Source organism: Melanostigma gelatinosum, assembly GCF_949748355.1.
Source record: "Melanostigma gelatinosum genome assembly, chromosome: 4".
Lineage (NCBI taxonomy): Eukaryota > Metazoa > Chordata > Actinopteri > Perciformes > Zoarcidae > Melanostigma > Melanostigma gelatinosum.
In genome coordinates, this window is record NC_136637.1 from 20,524,013 (window position 1) to 20,550,026 (window position 26,014).

The 26,014-nt window shown below is 44.2% G+C and overlaps 1 protein-coding gene across 1 annotated transcript; it reads right to left on the reverse strand.

The window, feature by feature from the left end:
- niban1a (niban apoptosis regulator 1a) lies at positions 1-25,333 on the reverse strand. The gene is made up of 14 exons (XM_079267104.1): positions 25,205-25,333; positions 14,488-14,618; positions 13,703-13,831; positions 13,489-13,603; positions 10,790-10,954; positions 9,779-9,894; positions 6,392-6,496; positions 5,865-6,027; positions 5,569-5,756; positions 4,749-4,895; positions 3,784-3,894; positions 2,991-3,098; positions 2,673-2,784; positions 1-2,563 (listed from the first exon to the last, which is right to left on the reverse strand). The coding sequence occupies exons 1-14, from the start codon at positions 25,257-25,259 to the stop codon at positions 1,281-1,283; spliced, it is 2,928 nt and encodes a 975-aa protein (XP_079123230.1). The 5' UTR covers positions 25,260-25,333; the 3' UTR covers positions 1-1,280.
- Between the last annotated feature and the right edge of the window lie 681 nt (positions 25,334-26,014).

Consider the following 26,014-nt stretch of genomic DNA (forward strand, 5'->3'; position numbering starts at 1 on the left):
TTTTATTAATATTTCCACACAATGTTTCCTTTAACAAACAGTCATCCCGTTGACAGTAAATGGTCAAGTGTTTCTGCCTGTACTCTCTCTGTAAACTGTCCCGATAACCACGTCTGTGTAAGACGCTCTACACAGGTAAAAGGCACAGGTATTGAGACTCGGACCAGTCTCTACGGCAACCGCTTCCACAGGACAGAAGCTGGTTTCCTTCATTTTGTGACGATAAGGCACGAGGAGGCAACGTGGAGGTTCTGTGAAGGCATTTAGTTTCCTTTGTAGCTGAAAGAAAGTCCTTCAGTTGGTTAAATAATCACATTGAAGAAGCTGCATTACACATTCAGCGCATTAATACAACAGGAAACAGCGATTTGCTGTGTAAAGATAGAGGATGAATGTCTACTGGAGCAGAGAATGCAGTCGCTCTTCCTCTGTGTGTGTGTTTCCTGCCACGTGGCTTTTAGTGCACGTGAGCACCCCCCACTGGCTAGCTCACAGCCACCGCTCTGCACTGCTGTCAAAGCCGCAGTTTACGCCGCATGTGGTCTAATATAATTAAATATCTGTTAATAGTAATTTCTAAACAATTTAAAGCTCATAGTCTGGCATTTTAGGGAAGTCATTCATTCGCTTTTTTCCCCAGAGAGAGAGATATTCAGATGGTTACAAATCTCATGTCTGCCTGTAGTACAGAGCTGACAGATAAAACATTTGTAGGTGTAATTTCAAATTAGACCGAACCAAACTGGCCATTTCCCCGACTAAGCTAAGCGGCTTATACACAGGCATCATATACGGAGATAGATATCCATCTTCACATCCTATTCTCAGAGAGAAAGCGCATAAATACATTCTACAAAATGTCCCAACTATTCCTTTGAAATAGATTCGTAATCTACCACAGCATAATGCAATTTTCCAAAAAAAAATGTTCTAAATCTGGGTTTTCTAAAACCTTTTGCCACAAAAATAATTATAGTGTTAAAATTCACTGAATGAAACCGACATGTTTGTTTTATACACCCAACACAGCTGATATATTGATTTGTATGAATAATTTACCATCATTTCATGCATATGTGTTTTAAAAAAAAAAAAGAAGAAGTTCATGGAAGCTGTTGTGAATGTTTCTCAGGAGTCTTTTCCTGCGTCGGCTCCGAGAACAAATGTTTTGACTCCCGGACAGTTTGAGGCTTAATGTTCTATTCTGGTCATGAGTTGGTTCCCTTCAGCAGAACATCCTGAATCACTTTTGTAATGCAGTTGCGATGGATCCTGATGTCTCATTCCTCCTCTTTTGGCACTCCGCTGGGGTACCGCTGCACCGGCTCCTCCACCTCCATCACCTCCATCACGAGGTCACGGATCTCCTTGATGCAGCCAATGGGCTGTGCTTCAAGGCCTTCTTCCTCTGCGGGCTCAGAGTTTGCCGCATCTGCCGCAGAGGGCTCCGCGCTTGCACCCGCCTCGACGCCGCTCGTCACAGCTTCCGTCTGGGCCTGAGGAGACGCCTTGTCGCCCGCGGTTTTGTCCCCGGCGGGATCGTCCAAGCTCACAGGTGATTTGCTGACGTTGGCCTTGTCCTCCAAGACATCGGAGGTCGTTGAGACTTCGTCCTCGCTGCTCTGCGTTACTTTCCCCTCCTCCATGGACTCCACGGCCGACGGGGCCGACTCACTCCCCACCGACACGTCCATGGAATTGGGGTCTGAGACGGTCACTGGTTCTGCCTCCTGTCGCTTCATGTCCAGGCTGATGTCTGCAGATGTGAGTTCAGCTGTTTGACCACCAGAGGGAGCCTCTAACTTGATTTCTGAGCATCCACAGTTTGTCTCTTCTACACAGCTGGCTGCAGTTTGGGAATCGGTGCTCTCTGCTGAAGTGTTGGCTGGTTCATAATTGGGGTCACAGCTTGGTACAGGAGCTTCTATCCGTGCTGCTGCTTCTTCTACAGCTGTCTTTATGCTTTCTACAACAATGGGCGTTTCTGACAAAGTGACATCTGCCTCTTTTGGAGCATCTGTCCTCTGCACCTGAGCCTCAGCGGCCGTCTCCACTGGTTCTGTCTCGACAGAAATCTCTTCCTTTTGGATCACAGTCTCTGGAGGCGCTTCCACGTTAGCCTCCTGCGTCTCACTCGGGTTGGATGCGTCTGCTGAAGCAGGGGGGCCTGCTTCTGCCTTCACAGTTAGGAAGACTTCCTCTGCTGCGAGTGGCGTTGCCCCTGCCTCCTCGCCGACTGCGACGGTCTGAGCTGCGTCTTTTTGTTCAACCGTCCCCAGGGGCGTCTCAATAAGGGGCGTCTCAATAAGGGGCGCGTCCGTCGGGGCTTCGCTCTCCTCCGACTGCCCTTCCTTCCGGGGGCTGGACGACAGACCGTTGACCGCAAGAGGAGACGGGGGCTGGGGCTCAACGGCGGTTTTGGAGGGGGAGGCGAGCACCATGGCGGGGGTGCCCGGAGTGGAGACGGGCGGGGAGGAGAGGCTGGAGCCGCTGGACTGACTGAGCAGGTCTCTGCTGTCTGTGAACAGGTTGTACTTCTTCAGGCTGGCCGCCTCCTTCACCACTGCGGGAGAAAATGGGAAGGATTAGAGGCGTCTCTGTGAGGGAGGACGTGTGTGTGTGTGTGTGTGTGTGTTGCTGATTTGTCACCATCTGTGTAACTTGTATCATACCTTTGGTGACCTCCTTGTCCAGAGATTGCAGGAGGATGCTCTCATAGACGTTCTCCACGTGGATGTAGTTGGAGTGGTCGGCGTAGACTGACTGCTCGAGACCCTGAAGCTCCTGTACAGAGAGAGAGAGAGAGAGACATGGGTCATGCTCTGAAACCATCGAAGCTTTCTGAGTCATGGTGGAGTTAAGGATCATTGATCATAGTAAGTCATATATATATATATATATATATATATATATATATATATATATATATATATATATATATATATATATATATATATATATATATATATATGCGTTTGTGTGAGACTCACAGTTTTGCAGGTAGCGGCCAGACTCTTCTTGATGAAGGGCAGAGTGATGGAGACGAGAGCCTCCCTGGAGATCCTCTTCCTCACTGTGCTGCTGTCATAGTCGTATTGCTGCAGGACACAAAGGGGACAGACGACACTCGTCACTTCATGTCAGGGAGCTCTTGTTTTGTCTTTCTCCCTCTCTCCCCCCTTCTCTCGTCTCTTCCTGTCTCCATCCCCTCCCCCTCGTCTCTCTCTCTCCCATCCGCTCTTGTCCCCCTCATGTCTCGCTCCCAATTTCATCTTTCTCTCACATCTCCCCCTCCCTATCTCATCCCTGTCTCCTGCTCCCTCTCGCCCCCTCCCTTTTTTCGTTCTTGTCTCCCTAGTTCCTCTCTTGTCCCCTCTCCCACTCACTTTCGTCTCTCACTCCCGTCTATAGTCTGTCTCTCCCCCCTTCTCATGTCTTTCTCTCATCTGCCCCTCTCTCCCTTCCCCCTCAGTCACCCCCCTCCTTTACCCCTCATGTCTCGCTCCCCTCTCACGTCTCCCCCTCCCTATCTCGTCTCCGTCTCTTACCTTCTCTGGCCTCTGTCTCGTCTCCCCTGGATGTTTATGTCTCTCTACCCTTTCTCCCCCCCTCCCTCCCCCTTTGTCCCTCTCCCCTCTGTCTCTCTCCTACGTGTCTCTCTCTCTCTCCCCTCTTGTTTACCTTTCTCTGTCGGATTGGATTTGCAATGACAGTAATGTAAAAGTCTGTGACAAACAATCGTTCAGAAACATGGAGGCCACGTGTTGTAAATTACAATCCGACCTTGAGCACTCTGTGTTTGGCCTTCTCGATGGCAGAGCCGGGGTTGTCGGGGTTGTCCTGGACGGCTTTGTGGAACATCTGCTCGAACGTGGAGGCTGCATTCTCAGTCAGCTGAAGCACACACACACACACACACACACACACACACACACACAGGATGAGATCAGACAGCAGTTAAATGCCCCAAACGCAGAGCAGGAAAAAAAAAAGCAGCTGGAAATCCCATCAGTGTGAAACATCATCAGCAGACTCAACATGTGTTCACACACTGAAGTGCCGAGTCAATGTACCGAAGGAACATAGATTACAATCACAATTGTGTCAGAAATGTTGGCTGATAAAACGATTCCTCAGCCCACTCTGTCCGAGCAGAAGCATGACAGCTGCTCGTAAAAATAAATCTGGAGGAGGAGCGAGTGAATGGAACAAAGTATTCAGTCCCTTTAAGTAAAACTACCAATACAATGAAATAATACTCACAAGTAACGGATTCATAATCTTGCTAAAGTTAAAGCAAAAATTTGCTTTTGTGTGGTGGAACTGACAACTCGGACATCTGAGACATGACTAGAGGCCCAGACTACTTTTGTAAAAGGTCACATGCAAAAAAAAAAGGGTTGGGAATCACAACAGAATTTAATCTTTAATAATGTGTTTTCAATGTATATTGTATAACCTTTTTCGTACCTTTCATAACCTTTATGTTAAACTTTACATGAAAAGAAACGAGTAACTAAGGCTGACAAATAAATGTAGTGAAGGGAAGTATAAAAGTAAGAAGTATTATAAACTGGAAATGCTCAAGAAAGAACAACTACCGTAAAACTGTACTTTTGTACAGTGCTGGAATAAATACTGGTGTGTGTGTGTGTGTGTGTGTGTGTGTGTGTGTGTGTGTGTGTGTGTGTGTGTGTGTGTGTGTGTGTGTGTGTGTGTGTGGTGTGTGTCTGTGTGTGTATATACACCTGCTGCAGGTCGATCTGAGCGCTGTGGACCACTCCTGAAGTGTTGGAGAAACCAAATCTCTCCTGCAGGTGCTGCAGTTTCTCCTGCAGCGAGCCGATCTTCTGGTAGCCGATCAGCAGGTTCGGTTTGGCCATGTCTGCCAGAGCCTGAGAGACGGAGAGGGGGGGTTTAAAATAACAGCCTGTTCAGCTCATGCAGCTACAAGTAACTCTTATTTTGAAGGGCTGAGCAGAAAGGAGCCCGCCAGGGAAACTAAACTAATTTGGGCCTAAAAATGACAGATTTGAGCAAATGTAACAGTTGGACCTAAAGTTACATGTTTCTGTGTGTACTTCCAGTTAGTTAAGGCGGACCAACCAGAGAGTTAGCGGCTGTGTTTTAGAATTGAGGTCCTACAAATACTGAATTGAATTGAAAGTTATTATGTTTCTCTCTATGATGCAATGTTGGAGTATTGTTTTACTGGTCAGCTTTGGTGGCTGTCACATAGTTCACATACAGCACTGTGGAGCCTAATGCAGTGTAAGATAAACTGTGGAAGTTGTCAGACTGTGGACAATCTGATCTAAGAGAGCTGCTTGGATATGTTGAGTAGATGAGGCCTTCATTTCAATACTTATGGAAAAATGAATCCAGGCCTTTCTCATGAGGAAAACTCTGCTATGTATTCAGCAAGAAGAAAACTAAATCTAGAGGAGACGGTAAAAGATGATTATTCCTCGGTTTATTTACTCATTTATTTGTGATGGAGTCTGTGTTGGGTCTTCAATAACAGAGGAAAAAACACAAAAGAGGATATACTGTAGATGATTGACGAACCTTCTTCAGTTCCTCTGTGTCCGCCAGCCGCAGGACGTCCTGACACACCTGGTCCATGGCGCGTTCGCTCAGCTGCCGTCCCTCCAGGAAGCCAGAGCTGACCGGCTCCATCAGCTCCTCCAGGACTGAGGCCAGGTACGGCTGGACGGACGCGGCGCACAGCTTCTCTGCTCGCTCCGACACTTTGTCTGGAGGAAGAAATTCAAATATTTACCCTCAGAAAACAACCAGAGCCAGTTTCATTCACGTTCATCACAGAGGAATATACAGACTATCAGTCCGCCGCTGAACGTTACCTCGGACTGTTTCCTCCAGCTGCCGTCTGGAGTTGAGGATCTGGTCCATGTCGGAGTGGATGAGCACCTCCTGCTGCCGGACTGACATTCGACATTCCTCCTTCAGTGCCGAGAGTCCCTCCAACAGATGCTCCTGGACCAGGATGTACGCCGCCTCCACCGTCTGGGCACAAACAGTCCATTGATCAAACACGGGTTACATAAATAAAGTCGATTCTTTCCAAGTTTTCAGCTCACTTCATTTCTTACTGCTTGACCAAATGAAATCGCTCCATATGAAGATCTACAGTGGAGACACAGTATAATGCAGGAATAGCCCACAGCATGAATGCATGATTTACCATTCTAGATCTAACTGGGTTCAATTTGTGATAAAACGCCATCAAAGACGACGATGGATAAAAATGCTCCCCGTGTGCCAATTTTCATATTAAAACTGATTATTTTTCATCTGCATTGACAGTGCGCCAGCAGCAACAGCAGTCACTAAGGATATAAAAAGGTATCAAGTTAACAGTGTGACTCACCGCAAACCAGACTCTCTTCCTCTCCGTCTTCTTGGCTTTGAGGCGAGGCAGCATGTCTTTCTGAAGAGACGGCAGCAGCTGCTCCATCACCACGTTGGCCATCACCTGCAAACACACAAGACAGTTTAAATGCTTAATGATGTGTTGCAAAAAAAAGAATAATTATAATTTCAGTCCCGTCTTCAAACACATTTAAGCCTTTTCAAAAATATCTCAGGCTACCAAAGTGATGTTGGATGACTGTTAAAAGATTCTCCATTAACCGCAGCCACGAGGGGTTCCTCTCGTTAGTTTGGTTATAAAACACATTTGTTTGAGAAAATACACAATCAAATAGAGACAGACCCGTAACATTATTGCAGATACACCAAACTGGGTTTGAAGACATTTAAAAAACAGTGCGCTCACCACAGAGCACTGACAAGTTCTTTTTACTTTGTAAAATGTCCCACAAAAAATGTATCTTGGTCACAAATCTTAAAAAGAAAAATCTAAGGGTATCTGTATCTAAAGTTTTTGTTTCGATACTATCCACAGATGTGTCATAATTTGAATTATACATTTTTTTAAACCTTCCAAATCCCAAAGATCCCAAACATATCAGTATCGGCCTCACACATCCAGATAAACACACTCTGAATATGCACTATGTAAGCATAGCATTGACTTAAAACTGGACTTTGACACAAGACAGGGCCTCAAGACACTGTTACCATTTCCATTGATGTCATTCTTTAGTGGTGCACATTACCAAATACATTTGGAACGAGAAAAGGATACATTTTCTGAAGAAATGTCACGGGTGCTCGCTGCTCTAATTTCCCATTAACATATTTGAAATAGTTTTGCCCAGTTGGTAATTCAGCCTCGGGTCAAATAACCCAAACTAGAGAGAACTCAGAGCTGGATCGACATCAAAATACACATCGAGACGGACAGCGATGTGATAAATGTGCCAGATTTTCTTCATTCAACAGTGCAGCAGTTCATGGGAAAACATTCGTGTGAAGAAATCCCCCACACCAAATCCAGTCCTCAATTTCAACAAAGTGTCGTTGAAATCTCGTCTCACGTTTCTGAGGTTACGTGCTCACTAACAGACGGAGAACAGGCAGAGGCAGGACTGTAGTCCTCAATGTGGACATGTCTTATGTCTTTTTTTTGCAACATGCCGCCGCCAGTCTGGCATATGTTGCGTTTGTGACCTGATGAGGCAACATACACCATATTTGATAAATAAAGTCAAATGATATACCTCACTGTTGACTGACTGAAGTTTCAAGTCTTGTTATAAATGACTTACATGATCACTAAACGTTAGTAGACAGTGAGTCTGCGTACGCACACGCACACACACACACACACACACACACACACACACACACACACACACACACACACACACACACACAACCACTATCCAAATAACTGCTTTTGAAGTCTGAGACCTTGACTGATTTATGATTTTGATGCAGTGGTTATAAAACTCAGTGCTGCTGCCAACATTTCATTCATTCCTCTCATGTCTTAGCTCTCACTGGTGTGTGTGTGTGTGTGTGTGTGTGTGTGTGTGTCAGACAAGAGCTATGTACAAGAAGGAAAACAAATACCGGTGAGCGAGTGCAAACCTGTGTACTTTGGTGTGTATTTTTACTTTATATGTGTATGAACTGCATGCTAGGTGCAGAGAAAACAATACACTTTAAATGGTGTGTGTGTGTGCGCGTGTGTGTTTCCTGCAGCAAGTCAAACTTCCTCTCACCTCCAACTAATTGTGACTAAACACAATGTGAGCGAACAGCAACACAATGGAGCATTTACACTGACACTGTGAGGGAGGATTCCTGCACTGCTTTAAAACAGAACAGAGAGGAAAACAGCAGGAAGCACAACGGCAGAGCAGAGAGCTCGGGGAAGGAGGCGGAAGGAAGAGGAAAAGAGAGTAAGGACGATGGTCTAAGTGAACCAAAGCTCCTCTCCTCCTCTCTGTGTTCTCAGGGTTTTCTCGGCTACCGGAAAGATTACAACAAACTGAGCGAGAGGATACAAAGCCGTGACTCTGATTAGTACAAGAGCTTTTTAAATCGCTGTGTCTCTTCGCTCCAGTCACAAGTGAAACTGTGACGATGAGGTTGAGCTAACAGGGCAAGCAACAGTGCAGACAGAGCCAACAGTGTTTACCTGAGGGGGAACCGGAGGGTGGGCGCTACACTACACCGTCACAAAGCCTTTGTGCAATTTTTATATTTCGCTTACATATTATTGAAATTCATTTCCATTTGTTGTTGGCGTTTTATTCTTCCTAATTCTGTATTTATGTCGGTTACCTTATTTCTTTAATGAAGCACATTGTAATGTTCTGTTCTTTATAGGTGCTATGTGTATAAAGCTACTTACTTATGACTGCTCTGCAATGTGTTGGAGTTTGATTTATCATAATAGCACCATCGATTATATCTATTTGTTTAATTTAATGTTTGAAACTCACATATATGACATCTGCATATTGAGAACTAGTGTGAATTGATTTAGTCTTTAGCTCTCATATCTTTACAAAATGTCTCAAGATCAAATGAAAACATCAAAAACAGAGGCCAACGAAATGATGCCTCAGATGCAAATAAAAGCTACATTCATGGATTCATGTTTTAGTTTCTATCTGTCACATATCGTATCACCTCCAGATTGCGTTAGAAAAACGTGGACTGCTGGTCTTTGAAGTATGCGTGAGCACGCATTCTATTTTCATAAGTGTCATGTTGTGTTGTTGTGTTGTTTAGCACATCTGATCCCTGCTGTAGGAACAAACGTCTGGTTCTTTCTGTACAAAGGCATCATCATCACTTCACCACTGACACAGTGTGCTGCTCCACAGACAGATGTTCTGGTCTCACAGCAGAACATCTGTTTCATGAATGTTTTAGTCGTCTGCAGGATCTGTTTGACAGATATAATGGTTCATCTGAGAGTAAACCAGACTCCAACTGCAGGTGGAGGTGTAGACGAAACAAGAGAGAGAAAATAGTAAAAGCATTTCTGTCTTTTCTTTGTCTTTTATTCAACAGAAAGCTGTTCTGTCGATTAGAAGTTATCATATGTTGAGTTTCGACGCAATTTTGTGCAGTTATAGTTTCTGAATTATTATTTGTTTGGTGTCCTTGCAATGAAGATGCAATATCAATCTCACGTCTGTGTGTTAAGTACAGGGTGAGGGTGTGGTTAGCCTAGCTTAGCATAAAGGCTGGATACAGGGAACACCTCTAAAGCTCACGAAATAACTCATTCATCCTTCAGTGGAGCTTAACCCTGTAAGCATGTGTTGACCGCAGGAGGAGCAGTTGTTGCCAAAGTAACTTCTACTGAGAATGTGAATGCACCAGAACGTACCCTGACATCGCTCCCTATCAGCATGTCCCAGGCCTCGTATTGGCCTTTGTCCTGTCTGTAGAGCTGGACTGCTTTGAGGAAGGCCTGCACTTCACACGTCTTCTTCTTCAGGAAGTCTGACAGAAAGGAGAGCGATGGAGAGATTAACAAAACGACTACAAATAACGCGTCGTCAGTCTCTCAGTGTGTTCGCTTTATTCTAAGCCGAGATGTGAATTAAATGCTTTGTCAACTCGCTCGGGCAGAGATGTTCTGCTTCAACTTGATTATAATAAAAAAAAAATGCCCGTCTCTGCTCCTCGGAGCTGGTGCGGGGCGAGTCTGTTGCCATGGCAACTGCCGAAAGTGGTTCAAGTGATGCCATGTAACCTAAAACCATCTCTCGCACACTCAGATACTGCTGATGGTGATAAGAGTGCCGTTGCTTCTCAAGTCATTTCTGCAGAGAGTGAAATGGGTCGCTAGTGACCATGTGTTGAAAAATGAATGTTTTTTAATCAATATGATACTGTAGGTATTTTATTCCATCATTCCACAGGTTGTAAAATGTCTCATAATATTGAAACTGTCTATCATAATGTCCAAAAGTCCAAAACAAAGATATTTTATAAGTGTCAGAAAACCAGCAATCTGGAGCCAGCGAAGGTCTGGCATTCCTGTTTCAGCGTTATTCCGTATCACTCAACAGTAATACGTTATACAAAGCAACTAGGATCTTCAGTGTGTTTTTGAAACATCAGCAAACTTCAGACTGTATTTCATTTCGTAAAAGTTAAAGGAAGTAAGTTAAGAAAAATGAAAAAAGGATTTAGTCGAAAAACAAGTTAATAATTCCTAAAAGTAAGACATCGAAAAGAAAAACAAACAAACATTGAAACTCAAATCCCAAAGTGCCAAACGACACCCAGCCCTAAAAGAGAACGAGAGAGCCCCCATGGCTGCGTTGCAGCAGCGGACGGTAAACCTACTGTGGACTATTTGGATCGACTGTATCTTCTCGCAGCGTCTCACCTTGGTTCTGGTGTCTGATGCAGTCCGACACGATGGAGAGGAAGGCAGCTCTTTTGGCCTCCTGTCTGAAGCAGAAGTAGGAGTCTCTCCTGTAGGGCAGACGCAGGTAGACGGGGAACTGTCCAGGCATCCCCGACAGAGGAGGAGCAAAGTCCTCCTTCACGTCTGAAAAAAGAAAACACGGAGATCCATTGATGGCGACCACCGAACTGAATGGAGAGCTGTTGTTTTAGCCACACTAGCGGCTCAACGTTCGGGCGGTTGGTATGTTTACACGATAGTGGTGCGTTACTTATTACTTATACTTTATTGGTTACTGTGTGGGTTACACATACAGTGGCTTATAAGGGAGTAGTGTGGAAATGAAATGTGTTGTTTCCCTTCTGCGTCTTCAGCTCATGTAAGCATTAACACTTCATCACGCATCATTGTTGCTCAGCGGCCTGTAACAGACTGATCCGAGAAGAAAGAGATGCATGAATGACTCCTCAGCTTTCAGATATAATGTGTTTCGGCTCTTACCGGTTCAGTGACTGCTCTACGTTTTAAAACACTAAACCAGAAGAGACTCTGACCTCCTTCAAGTTGAATAAAAGGCCCTCAGGTCAGGTGGCAGCACAACAGTACGAGCTTCCCAAACAACTAAATATCTCTCTCTCTGCTCTATTCAAGCCAGGGACACTTAAATCAAAGACGTCCCCATTTAGACTGCGTTTATACCGTCAGATTTGCAGTTCAGATTCTCTTAATAAACACATGCCCATTAAATCTCAGTGAGGTCAACAACCGCAAACACATAAGGAGGAAAAAAACAGTGTTCACAATGCTCGGTTTATCTATTTTTTGAGTTTAATTTGATTATATTTCAAATATAAAAAGGCAAGTTATATTGGGAAACATTTTGTTCATCATTAGCCTCTAATTGTCTTATAATATATTTGCTTGGTGCGTTTAGCATGAGCAATAAAATACATAAATTGTTCCCATTTTTCTATTGACAATTTAGTCCAGTATATTATAGTTATGGATGAATATGAAGTTCTCTAATAGATAAAACATTTTACTGGATGATAATTAGTTCTTTCTTTCCAGTGTTTGCTCATGAATTAAGGTGTTCTAAAACAATTATTCATTTTATTTCAAATGAATTCATAATCTACTGAGTCCGCTCGTGCCTCTGAGCTGCTGCCTTTAGCTGAGTGCTACACACAGCTTAGCAACAGGCGAGTGAAACCGGCTCGGATCGCACGCAGGTTAGTCCAGGTGAGCCCTGCGGTCTGAAGGCAGCAGTATTCACAGTCTGAACCGTCTGTCGGTTCTTCACTCGCTGGCTGTTTGTTTTGGAGGGAAAGCCATACAGTAAATATAAACAGTCTGGATCAGAGCCTGAACAAACCTGCCTGCTTTTACACAGAACACCAGTTATTCTGCTGCACACTCAGCACACTGATGGATCCCATTAAAGGAGTATTCCACTGAAAACTTGATTTTGTGACATCTAAAAACTGTTTGCCGCTGCCAGAGTTCAATAAATACACAGTCAAACTGCGACGTGTGTTTTTTTAATTCATGTATGAACTAGCGTGAACGAAATCAATGATCGTGATCAAAGTGCAGCGTTGTGCCCGCGTGTCTTAAACAACGTTCCTCCTCAATTCCTTCAGTCTCTCTTGGTTCCCCAAACTCCCACCTGAGCTGCTTTTAGCTTTGTTGAGCACCCGTGGGTGGGAGGTTGTTGTTCAAGATCACAGTGGGAAACAGGTTTCTCTTCTCTTCCGTTAAGATACAAGGCGTAACAAAATACAATCAGATCAAATATCTGAAGGGATAAGAGTGAGCTCCAGTTTCAGAGCTGCTTTGTCTTCAATGCGAGCAAATAAAAAGCACCTTCCTGAATGGCCAGTGACATGTATGACGTATTTCCATTTTTTCTCAGAGATGGGGATGTTTAAGACAGTAAACTCAGAGTCTGTGAAATTTGAAATCTATATGTGGAACAACTGTCTTTTTAAAAACCTTAACCTGCCTATTTTATGGATTTTGAAAGTAGAGAATGACTGAAGGATAAAATCATGAATCCTGCAATGTTTCTTTTTTTTCTTATCCGTACCAAACCGGCGGGAATAATACCCAGCATCCCTTTATGAGAGCGTGTTTATGTGCAAACAGCCAAATGACACCATTGCGTTAAGAAGCTCGTCCTCTGCAGAGGTTACTGTTTACTCAGTCTCTTTTCAAAACACCTGAGGCTGAAATGACCGTGATCAAAATACCTGAAGGGACATTCTTTGTCCCGAAAAAGCCAATACAGCACGATTGTAATATTAATATTAATATTAAGGATCTAATATGCTCTATATCAGTGGCGGAGGAAGAACTCAGATCCTTTAATTGAGTAAAAGTAGAAATACCACAGTGTAAAAAAAATATACTCATGAAGTAAATAAAGTAGCACAGCATAGAAATACTCAAGTAAAGTACAAGTATGTCCAAATTGTACTTCAGTAAAGTACTCACCACTGGCTATCTTTAGCATGTGGGCCGGTTGTGTAGCATTACGTTGCATGTAAGGTATCAATAATTAGAGTGCAGTTGATGCTGACAGGAACAGTGAATAGACAACATATGAATTATTGTCTAATTATTATGTGCACACGTAATTGAAGCGGTTACTAAGAGTTATCAGATCTTTTACTCACTGGTGTCATCGGGGAAGCACCTGTCCACCATGGCCATGTACTTCTCCTCTGTGGTCGGCGCACTGCCCCCTGTAGGCAGCAGCTTCTGGCGGGGAGGAATCCCTTTCATAAACGTCTGGTGGAAGAAAAAAACCCGGAGATTAAATGTGTCCTTTTTGTATGGAGTGTGCTTATAGATCAATGTGACATGTTGGCATTTGACTGTCACGCTCACCTCCAGGCCGTCGTGACACTCCAGGCAGTAGTTGGCTCTCACCACCACGTACCTCTCCTTCCACTTCCTGGCGTCGTCGAAGAAAAGGACACCCTCCTCATACAGCACCTCGCCCCCTTCAGGGGTCCCCTGGTCAACACACACACACACATGAACACTCGGCTATAAACGTGGCAAGAATTAGATTTTGTCCTTTGAATTCTCTCTGCGGTGAACGTCTTCATGTATATTCGAGTGTGACCGTATAGAACAGCTATAAAGACTTTGGAGACTCTTTCTGTAGAGAAAGGCTGTGTGTTGAATTGTTGTGCCCAGGGGATGCATGATTCACTTCAACTGGCTCACGGTCACAAATAATCATTATTAGTTCATGAATCTAATCAACAGATTGGCGTTGATAAATATTCATCAGGATACAAAGCAAGAGAAAAAACCTCAGCTTAGCCTTTTTATAAATTCATTCACAGGTGAGCCTGAGTTGAATACCTGGGACAATAAGTTGGCTTTGCTTACTTTCATTTTTCAAGTCCTTTCCCTCGCGAGTCTGGATGTAATCCAGCCGTAAGCTTTTCACACACCGCCCCCTAAAACTGTCTCTGTAATTTAGTAGACTCCTCTCTGTCTCACGCAGCTGGATGACATTGCAGATGTTAGTCACACCTGCACATGTGCTTACTGCTGCGGTTGCTCTGCCAACCCCTAAACCAAACCTCTGATTCATTAGACCCATTCTTAAGGAGTGAATGCTGACTCGGGGGGGGTCTGGCACCGGTGCAGACACGTACCCTCTGTATGAGCAGCTGCGTGATCGTCTCTTTGTTCTGCTCCAGATCATCTTCTACCTCGGAGAAGCGAGCCAGAGAGAACTGCTTCCTGAAGTACGGACTGAACTCCTTTAGCACGGCCTCGGCCTGGTCTGCAGGAACACAGAGAGAAGAAGGATTAAAAACAACGGTAACGGACTGGTTTCAGTTGGGAAATTAAGCACCGATTACACTTGAAGATGGGTGTTAAATACTGAGCCAGAGCATTCCAGTTGGACTCCTGGTCAGGTTTCAGCCTGACAATAAGAACGAGGACGCTCTGCTGTGGGCGTGTTGTTTCAGGTAGAGGATGAAATATGAACCATGAGTCCAGTGTGAGGACTTCTCAAACACAAAGATCTGTAATAAAAGACTAACATCCGTCTAAACATCTCACTCTCCGGGAAAAAAAAGAACATCTTTAAGATTTATTTTAGACAAATAGAACGATGCTCAACTAAAGAAACCGAAAAGCAAATCACATGAAGTTGGAACTTAGTTTGTCAAAACTGCTCAAAACTTTTTGGACGTTTGTGCAGCAGAGCGTTTGCCAAAAACCTTCACACACACACACACACCCACCCACACGCACACAACAGAGCTTTCTTAAAAACAAAACCTGAGCTCATCTTTACGCTCATTTTCCATCTCTTCCTTGGCGCTGAGACATGCCAAAGTCTTCCCTTCGCCTGGATAACAAACACCAGATGATATCACGCTGTACCCGAGGTGATCTCTGCACAATGCTGTAATCAGGACGCCGAGGCTGCTGTTGGTGTCTCTCTGGATCGTGTGAGTAACTTCTATCCAGATTACAAGCGTCCAATCAGACTCTCCGTGTCTCTGTCCAAGTCTCCGAGGCGATTCGCAACCACATCAACCAGAGAGGCCTTTCACTCCGTCCCTGCTGTGGTCTGTCAACCTACGACTAGCTGGCAGTGCGCTCGCAGGATTACCGAGAGAAAAGAGAAACCTCTCCGATTTCACTCCGGTCCTGGTTGAACCAGGCCAGATTCATGGCGCGGAGGGATTCAGTTTCTTAGGGAAAAACAAAACAAAGAATAAAGCTCTGTGAAAGTCGCTGCAGAGCGTTCCCCATTTTCTGTCGTGTCTCTCTGCACGGCTGCAAAACCACATCACAAATACAACATTCAATGAGTATTTACGCAGCTTTAAATGCTCAATGTCCACAAACGATTAGAGGTAATTCCCAGTGACACATCCTCCACTTAATGGATCAACATGCCTGAACAGGCGGCTGCTGTGCTTTGTCTCCCTCGCTGCACAGTCGGTGTTAATGATCGGGGTCGATGTGCTCCGTCATTATCTCTCTGGGGTGTTTTACAGCCGGCATGACGGCACGGCGCCGCGACAACCCGGCTCCGCGTCACTATGGTAACGGAGGCTGTGGCGCTCCATCACGCCGTATGTCTGGGTTAGAGATGAATTTAGAGAAACGAAAACACAAGTGGGGTTTTCTGTGGCTCAGTTACAGGGCAGAGAGACAATTCCTCCATCACTAATTTACCCACAAAATGTAATTAAAGTCTTAATTGGTAGTTTTCGGGGCTAGTAATACACATTCAGATATGTCAGAGGATAATTAATGGATAAATTAGTAGCTATGTTTAATTAGTTATCTCATTAAGGGCCTTCTAAATTCATAAAAACCCCTTAATATGTTGTAGCCCACAAAAGAACATCAGACTTCAGACCAACCCTCAGATTTTCCCTTTTAGAGTCATATTTTTTTAAGGTCTAACTTTGGGGTAGCGTTCATTTTTTACATCGCATATACTGTTTTTTGTGTGTGTGTTTTTTTTTTACCTTTATTTAACCAGATAAGTCAATTGAGAAGCAGTTCTCATTTACAATGACGACCTGGCCAAGAAGGCAGCAACAGGAAGCAAGTCGTTACAAACGAATGAAACATCTCCATCAATCGCATACAAAAACAACATCATAACATGTACAGTATATAAAAAGCATTCAACAGTGTTCAGAAGCAAACTCAGGAACAGTTGCAGTGATCGTTGGTAATGAGTTATTGAAGGAGGGTTTTCTGTAAGACTCTTTAAAACTCCTACACGATGCAGAAAAGCCACTCAAAAGGCATCCTTAATTGAAACTTATATTTATATTTCCGAACCAGAGTCCCAACTTTAATAACATCTTGAATTGATGTCAAATGTTTCCAATTGTGTTAATTAGGGTTATGAAGGTGTTTTTAAGACATATTTCTGGCCACCAGCCCAAACATTTAGTCACACGTGTAGATGCTGATAGATTAGCGTTTGGTGAACGATTAATGACGGGGATTTTAAAGGTTTGTTCACAGTAAAGCAGAGGCTGTTTCTTGCAGTGGCAGTTTGGAGCTGTGGACGGAGGACCTCAGGGAGCCTCCTTCTTTTTTCCTCAGCCCTAAACAATGCAGCGTGTAAAAAGGTTAGCTCTGTGTCTCGTCTCCCCATTGACCCCGACGAGCCTTCCGCTTATCCCTCCACTGATCCGCTAGTCAGAGTGGATATCCTGCTCCCAGACTGGGCAGTTTCCATTTCCTGGCCAGTAGCACTCCACAGGGAGGCCTTTTCATTGGTGGATGGTGATTTCAGAAGGTCCAATAGATGGTCAGATTTACATCTGAGTTTTTGTGGACAGTTGGGGGCAGAATTAAAATGTCTTGCCGACCCCCTTGGCCTCTTCTCTAGTGGCACCATCAGTACAAAACAAAGAGATCCCCAGAGGTTGAACCCTTGCGGTCAGGAAAAAATATCAACTTTACACGGGAGATATCGAAATCTAACTCAAAAGGTGGTTGATCCAGGTTCCAAATAGACACGATGATGTTATATAATCCAAATCGGTATGAAACAGCCACAGGAATGTTTCTGAATGTCACCAATGCACACTCGCTGACATGCGGATGGAGGATGCATGGTCTCATGGGCTGAATATTTGTGATGCAAAACCTGTTGGGCACTCAGATCATCAACAAGAAAAGGTTTTGGTGCACAGCTAACTTTTCCATTTGACATTAATAATCCCTAAAAGACTCTTTTCTAGCACCACAAACTGCATTTTTCAGACCCGCTGGTGGTTTGGATCTAAGAACTGGACTGGAAATGTTAGTTCAGCCCTGTAAAGGTAAATACACTGGCAGCTCATAAACTGTACTGGCAAGAAAGGACAGACTCTACTTATGTGGCCGTCAGTGCGACTTGCCGTTCTACTTCTGCACAACAGCACCCAGTCAGGTTGGAGGTTAACCTGTTTTCCAATAAAGAGAAGCTGTGGGTCACCCAGGGAGCATCAGAGACTCTTGCAGACACAAGTGAAGTTTTATTCTCCGAACCCTGAAAGACTCTCTGCACAGAAAATGGATTTCATGTGAGAGCTGGTCCGTTCCTTCAGGGGTTTGATCTGCTCTGGCTGCCAGCTGTGAGACACACACACACACACACGTTTTCTGGTATAATTGACTAATTCTCTGCATTTTGAGAACGCTGCAGCACAAATTCAGAGTGGAGGAGGAACCTCTGCTCCAGTGACTCGTCCTCCTCCGAGTTCGTCTTGGTTCACGCTGCTCCCAGAGTTGATTTGAATGGCTGGGCAGACGGCCCTCATCCGATTGCTCGGCTGCCGTGCATGCAAAATAGCTCCGGCCGCCATTTGTTTAATATTTTCCTTGTTATCAGGTTGAGTTGTTGTGAAAGAGGTGGCCGGAGGAGCAATGAAATATTCAGACCAACCTTCAGACGGCCTTTTAAGTTAAAATGAGAAAAGAGCTGGAAAAGAGTCTGGCTTCATATAGCTGTACGAGGTTTTATGTAGTAAAGTAAAGAACTTCGTCTTTAGTCACTCGCTGAGGAACGTATTGAAACCCAAATCAGTTTCCTACAGTCCCTCAGAAATCAGTTTGGGCTCGGACCACTTGATATTCCATAAACAAAACAATCCATTAAAAGAATCACAGCTTCACAATCACTCTGCTTTGGTTGCCGTTTTCCCAGGGACACTTCTTATTGATCAGCATGACTGTAAATGAGCCAGCGTGTAAGCCGCCTGCTTCTCATTTGAGTCCTGGCACGAGTAGAAAACCTTGTTTTCAAATGTTCAGCTTCAACACAGATCAAAACTGAACATTGTGCAAACGCACATTGTAAAAGGCATTAATATAAAGCGAAACAGACACAGATAAAAGTGTCATAAAAGCTACGTAATTGGGCCATTCAGAGCAAATGAACAACAGCAGACAGACATCGCCTCTAAGCATACTGTGTTGTGTACAGACACAACAGCAACCGACACATTAGTGATGAAGTGCTGGAGCCATTTTAACCACAGACTGTGATTATATATTTGTGATATGATGCTCACAGTTGGAGTCAGACACGGGAGTGGGAAGTTTAATTATCAATACATCTGCATCGTTTGAAAGCTCAGATGGATGCCGAGTGACTTTCTTTCAGATACTTGGTGCTCTTTAACCAGAGCGAAGCCTCAAACGGTCATGTCATTCACCATTTAAAACTGTACGTGACTGATCAAAATAGACTGATGTAATTTAGTGTCGACTGAGAGTCACTAGCACATGAACACAACTTCTCGCATGTTTGGAGCGCCAAGCTGTAAGTGGGCATCCATCAGAAACGGTTTGCCTTGTTAATTTATGCTGCCATCTGCGCAGAGAAAGAAACCAGTTCAAGAGTTCAGATGAGACAAGAACGCACTCTTGACTCACTGCACACGGCGCTACTTCCACAACGGTCCAGGTTTTAGTTGTAAATATCAAAAACGTGTTCAACATGATCTTAGTGAGGGAAAAACAGCAGCCTGCGGTTACCCAGAACACCCCTCTCTGAGTAGACTTGCAGAAACATGTCGGTGTATTCTCAGCGAAACCATAACTGCTTTCTTAATTCATCCATGGTATTAAACTTCCAACTATGACTCTGTTGATAGAGTTTATCACATTTTGGGATTTGCTCATCGATCTAAGTGCTTGATGGTGCAAATACACCACCGTCTGCTGGTCAGATACTGCGTCTCTACGAAGAATAAATGAGCAAACAACAAAACAAATCGAATGGGTTTGTATCTGCGAGGGAACCTTGACACACTGAGTCCTGAATACTTAAAATACTGCAGGCCTGGCGTCTGACTGTGTGCCGCACAGTATGTTACACCTGTTGGCACTTTAACAAGAACATGAAGAGCCACACCTGCGGACAAATGCTTGAGGCGGGTCTTAACTGAGAGCACACAGAATAATCCTGCGGTGCGTAAAAGATTCACTTTTTAGCTAAATTTGGACAACTTGTGTCAGAGAGGAAATGCTGTTGAATCCGTGTCAGAATACAGTTTTGAAATTTGGCGGATGATGAACTTTCCATTTTGCAAAGCCGCATTTGGTTGCTGCAAAATTTGACCAGCAACTCTTTCAACAAACAAACTGACATGCGAGTCTTGAAAACGTGCCAGCCTGTCCTCCAACAGAAATGCGTGCTGGAATGCGAGGGTTTGGTATGTGAACTATGAGCGAGAGTTGTGTGAAGTGATTCAGCAGCAGCTCGACTCACATCTTGATTATTAATTATTATTTCTATATTATGATTGTGTAAAATATCTGTGGGGTTTTCGGCTCGAGTGCACAAATGAGAAACGTCAGTCTTTGAGGATTGTAAGATTTAAATATAATGAAAAAGAATGATTAATATGGGGAAAAAAGCATTCAAAAAGACAAATTGAAATCTCCAACAGCTAAACCACATGAGGTCCAACGGTAGAAGTGTCCTTTGGTTCACATATGAGAAAGTTCCTGTGGTTGTCTAGGGGGGGTGTGTGTGTGTGTGTGTGTGTGTGTGTGAGACACTAATTTGTTTTCGCACACACTAACATGCAAACACACATGATGACTAAGTGAACAAGTATGCACAACCCCTGCTGACATCCTTTCAACAGTTTAAAGTTAGAGTCCACACGACATGTCAGATCTCATTAATAAAGCATATTTAAAAAATGCCCAAAGTGCTTTATAGTGCAAGTTCAAAGTACAATCAAATGGCAAAAAAATAAATGATTCATGTTATTTTGTACTCGCAAGGGCCCTATGTTCAGAGAAGAGACTCTTTGTGTTGTCGGTCAGGAAATACCCGAGACACAGAGCAAGTCACTGCAAAGCAGAAAAATGTTGGATAGAGACACAAAGAGAGTGTGTGTGTGTGTGTGTGTGTGTGTGTGTGTGTGTGTGTGTGTGTGTGTGTGTGTGTGTGTGTGTGTGTGTGTATATATATATAGGTATGTGCGAGAAGAGGAGAGGCTAGAAGCCGGTGACAGACATGTAAGTGTGTGTGCATTTGTGTCCATGAAAATTAAAACATGCTGCTCTCCAGTTTAGCTCATGGCCCATCTGTTACTCATATGACTACTGCTGTTTTTGTATATAACTAGAAATACCGGGTCTACAAACTAACCTCTTTTAACCACATATTTTAAAAGATAAGTCAATTAATCAATTAGTCGATCAACAATAGATTCCAATAGACAATGATGAATTCATTGCAATTTAGTCAGCAACAAGAGTCCACAGAGGTGCTTTTGTGCCAACATGCTCCCGATGATGATGGTAGCAGGTTGATGTTCAGCAGGTTAGACGTTCACTGTGTTAGCATGCTAACATTAGCTAGTTAGCAGTAAACACAACGTGCAGCTGAGGCTGGTGGGAATATCATTAGTTCTGCAGGGATTTGGTCATAAACCAAAGTGTTGGACCCATTTCAACGTTGACCAGATGATGTCCTCTCTCTATGTCTCCTTCAACCCGTCTCCCAGGTTGCAACTCCATTTCCTGATCAAAACAAAGATGGTGGCTGGGCACGACTCATATGTGCTGACGTCATACAACAAAAGAAACATAAATATGTTTTTGTTCATAAAAAAACTAAAATAATCCGGCTTCCACGTTTGTTGGGAGAAATCGTTTGAAATTGTTTTTGTCGTGCAGCAGAATATTTTATGAGAGTTTATAGAGTCTTTGAGGACTCTCGAAATTGATTCAGTGTTGTTAAAAGGACCTTGTGGTTTTTTGCAGATGGTCAGGGATTCATCTCTCACACAAATGGATGCTTAGCTCTGTGCCTTGTTTGCAGTGAAACTACATAAGAGACACAAGACAGAGGGGGAATAGTCAATGATAGAGAACTGCACTTGGAAAACTTCAATCGCTCACATAGCCGACAGGTTTCACTGCCCTGATTATTAGAACAGAGGATGGGCGTCACCATGTGAGGGTTTTTATGACTTTTACGAGCTGCAGAGCCGGTTTGACGCTCCCATACCATCATACCTGGAGGATGAGGAGTACGAGCGTCAAGGTCTTGGTGCCCAGCTCTGCCTCCATGCCTCGTGTTTACACTCAAAATAAACCGCATAGGCCTACGGACGTGAACTAAATGACAGAAGAAAAAGCTCCATCTGCACCGAGCTCGAACCACAATGTGAGCCTGATATGAAACTGCATTCAACACCGGAGAACTGACTGCATCTTTACACCCTATAAACCATGACACTTCACATAAAGAGGAAGAGCGACGTTTATTGAAAACGAGAGTGAGATGAAAATCAGTCTGTTTGTTAAGGACAGAGCTGGAGGATGTGGTTATCTTAGCTTAGCATAAAGACTGGAAGCAGTGGGAAACTGCAGCAGATTTGCAGGTTTTGTATTGTGTTCAGTGGACGGTCAGATTGAGTAAACAACAGGTGTTTTTAAAGCAGAGCGCCTCAGCAGCAGCAGCTTCCTCTCTTTGTGGAGAGCCGTGAATTCAGATCGAAAAAAACGGCTCTCACAGTCTCACAGCTCCTCTGAATATCTGAAGGATTGTGTAATGGCAGCTGGAGTGACACAGCATGAAGAACTGCAGCCTGACAGCAAAAAAACAAAGAATCTCTACAACTACTTCAGCCAACTCTGAAATTACAATCATGTTTTCTAACTGGAGCTAAACCGCCTTACATTGGAATTGCACCAGTACACATGATGATCTTTTTTTCTGGGTGACATTTATACTGGACAGATGATGTAATGCACACTGAGCTGGGCCGACTTTCTTTGAAGCCATGTGGGAGACTAAAGAATGTATGGCGTTTAAGAGCAGGACACTACCTGCCAATAGTTTCACACTACAGGTGGCAGGTGGCCCTCTTTCTCCCCTCATAGCTTCACATCCGGTCTCAATTGCAGCCAAACACGTTGTTCAAGCCATCGTGTCTTGTAGGAATGATGAAGACATACTGTCAGATCCAGTTAGAAATGAGATAAAAAGATCCATACGTCATACAGCCAAAACTCAAAGAGGACAAGTGTTTGGAGTAATCGGTCTCATGAATCAAATGTAGCCTGCTCAAAAACTAAAAAACAGACATCCAACCCAACTCAGTACACTACCACCAAATATTCAACAACACACCCACCCCACCCTCCACACACGCACACACACACACACACACACACACACACACACACACACACACAGCTGCAGACTGAGAGAGCATTGTTTTCACCACGAGTAATGGATGCACGGTGATGCACCGCTCTGAGTTTGCCCTCCACTAAAAACCGCCCAGCCAGGAAAAACTGACGAGGCAGCCGCGGGAACAAACGGCTCGTCCCGGAGTGCGAGCAGACCGAGCTGCGTCTACACTGAGAGCTATCTGGGGGCTGCAGGAGGTAAACGGCTCCCAAAGGACCCCATTAAACAAGAGTCTGAGAGCTGCCTTCCACCAACCTCGACCACATACACACGGCACATTGTCGTCTTATGTGCGAGACCCAACATGCAGAGAGAGGGCTCTCAACAGGGACAATATTTTTACTTTTCCGTTCCCGTTTTCCACATATGATACTCTGCAACCACGGCAACAGCCGAGGCACCCGGTGTCAACGTCAACAACAGACACGGAGGCGTTTTCACAGACGATTATTTATCTTTTCTGAGGTACAATAATATCTAAAAGGGGGACCAGATTATTCTGCATTTTACAATCATTGTTGCCGTTTTAGTCTTTCTTCTCTTTTGTGTATTGCTTCAGCCGTTCTCCTCAGCTTCCTCTGACTTTTCACCTTTATTTTGTTCGCTTACAACGACGCCGTTTCACTGAGCGTTGACCCTGCCTGTTGTTCATGTGACCCAAGAAGCCAAGAAATGGCTTCGATCCGGCACACCGGGTTTCCAGACTCGTGAACGAAGCGCTGGAACACTCTGATCATCGTTGCAAACAAAGAATTCCCTAAAGTGAGCGCACATTCTGATGCATCTCAACGCACACGGTCGATCCACACACCTCGATGTGTCATGAGTTTCTTGCAGACGACGCCCGTGCATTTGAGCTGATGAACAACTCGTCTATTCAAACAAAATTCATTGCCAACTGTTGGCAAAGATTCATTGAGAAAGTGACAGTTAAATCGATAGTTGCAGCCCTGATCTATATACACACACCTGTAAAAACATACAAGTACATAAATGTCTCCAGTCAGCTGGTCCTCTCTCTGTTATGCCAACACGTTCAGTCAACACTGACACAGCACCAGAACCGGCACACAACACTGGGCTGCATCAACAAACAATGCAGCTGTCTTTTGAAACCGAGACAAGTTTGACATTTGAAGGTGTTTTCAATGAATCCTTAGCTACAGCCCTAATCAGTAATTGACGTCCCTTTCCGTTATCTTATATTTTCATGCCCCAAAAACCCATTGATATTGTTCTTGTTTGGAACAAAATCAACAAGGCTACAGTCTTTTTTCATTTGTTATAGTATAGGAAATGGTCATGGATTTAAAAAAAAGCTCAAATACTTTCAATACTGCACAAACATGGTGCCGGACCTGACCTGAAAGCACAGGGGATCATCAGCCACCAGTTGGTCAAGCAGCAGTGTTAAATATCATCATGTTGGCACATGCAGCATCCCTTCATGAAACACCTGTTGGCATCCCTGCCTCTCTGTTTGTCAGTCACACACAATGACAACAACAGAGGCACCTTTTGTCCACTCCACGCATCCACCCATGGGACACACCCAGCAGCAGAGGACACAGAAGACAAAGGGGGAAACAGGGCTTGGCACTTTTATCCCCCCCCCCCCTGCAGGACTGGAAAGGCAGGAGTGACCTGATCAGCCTCTTCAGACAGCTGAGCTGCAAACACTGACAGCAGCATCAAATCCCGTCCTGGGTTTGTCCAGACAGACACGGAGGAAGGTCGGATTTAAGTCTAGGAGAAGATTTCTGTGGAAACATACAAGAAGACCAGACAGACGGGTTCCAGCAGCCCGACTGACAGATTCAGATGTCTGGAAATAAGTTCAGGTGAAATTGAACAGCTGTTTGTTTCCACAGAAACTCTCAGCCGAGTGACGTCAACACGTTAAAACCAGATTTGAATGAGACTCCGAGATTCCGATCAATCGGGAGAGAAGATGACATTCACAGATGCACTCGTCACTAACACGCAAGACGCGAAGCTCCACGAGAACACAACGATAAAGAAGTGGAAGTTCCCCGTAGAAATAAACGGAGATTGTGTGTTGAAGGAAACGCGGTGCGTCCTCGCCGCGTCGCCCCAAACGCGCTCCGACCCGTGAATGTTTGTATTGGTATCTATTACGCTTGTTTAAATATGAATATTGATGTGTTTACCTTTGATGTAGTTGGATTTGGTCTCATCGAGCAGACTGGACGCGGAGATCCCCATGGCGCTGCTGCTGGGAGAGGATACACAGGTTAGGGTTCAGTCCTCAGGTAGCCGACAGACACCGACACATCGATGTGCAGCAGTGAGGGAGAGAGGGAGGAGGAAAAACGCCCTCTTCCTCCTCCTCCTCCTCTTTCAAACACTGTGCCATGCAGTGACGCCCAGCCAGAAAAGCCAGCTCACTTTTTCTCCCCTGATGTCACCCATGATGCTCTAATGACGTAATTCAACAGTGAGCGATCCGACGACATATGGATTTGACACCATTCAATTTAATTAAAATCATGTATCATACACCGGTTGAGGGGGATGAGTTCTGACATCAGAATACTAATTTGTGCTCTAAATTAGGCTACTTCTAATAATAATAATTCATCTTCTGGAGAGGTGGAAAGTAACTAGTACAATTTCGAAAGTACTGTGTTTTACTTGTCTGTACTTTATACTTCTACTTCATCTCAGAGGTAAATGTTGTACTTTTTACTAAACTACATGTATGGTATTAGTTACTTTACTTATTCCGATTATTAATACAAATTATGAATTAATTCAGTTTGTTCTTACTTTTTTTTCGTATTTGTTCATTTATTTCTTTTTATATCTTTTGAGTGTCCTTCCGGCTGATCTGCTGCTCGTTATGAACCATCCAGACCTCTCGGGTTCAGGTCTCAGGTGATCTGGGTTCAGGTCTGCATTCCGCCCCTCTGCAGTCGAAACACACAGAAGCAGCACTTCACTTTGTATGATGCCCATAT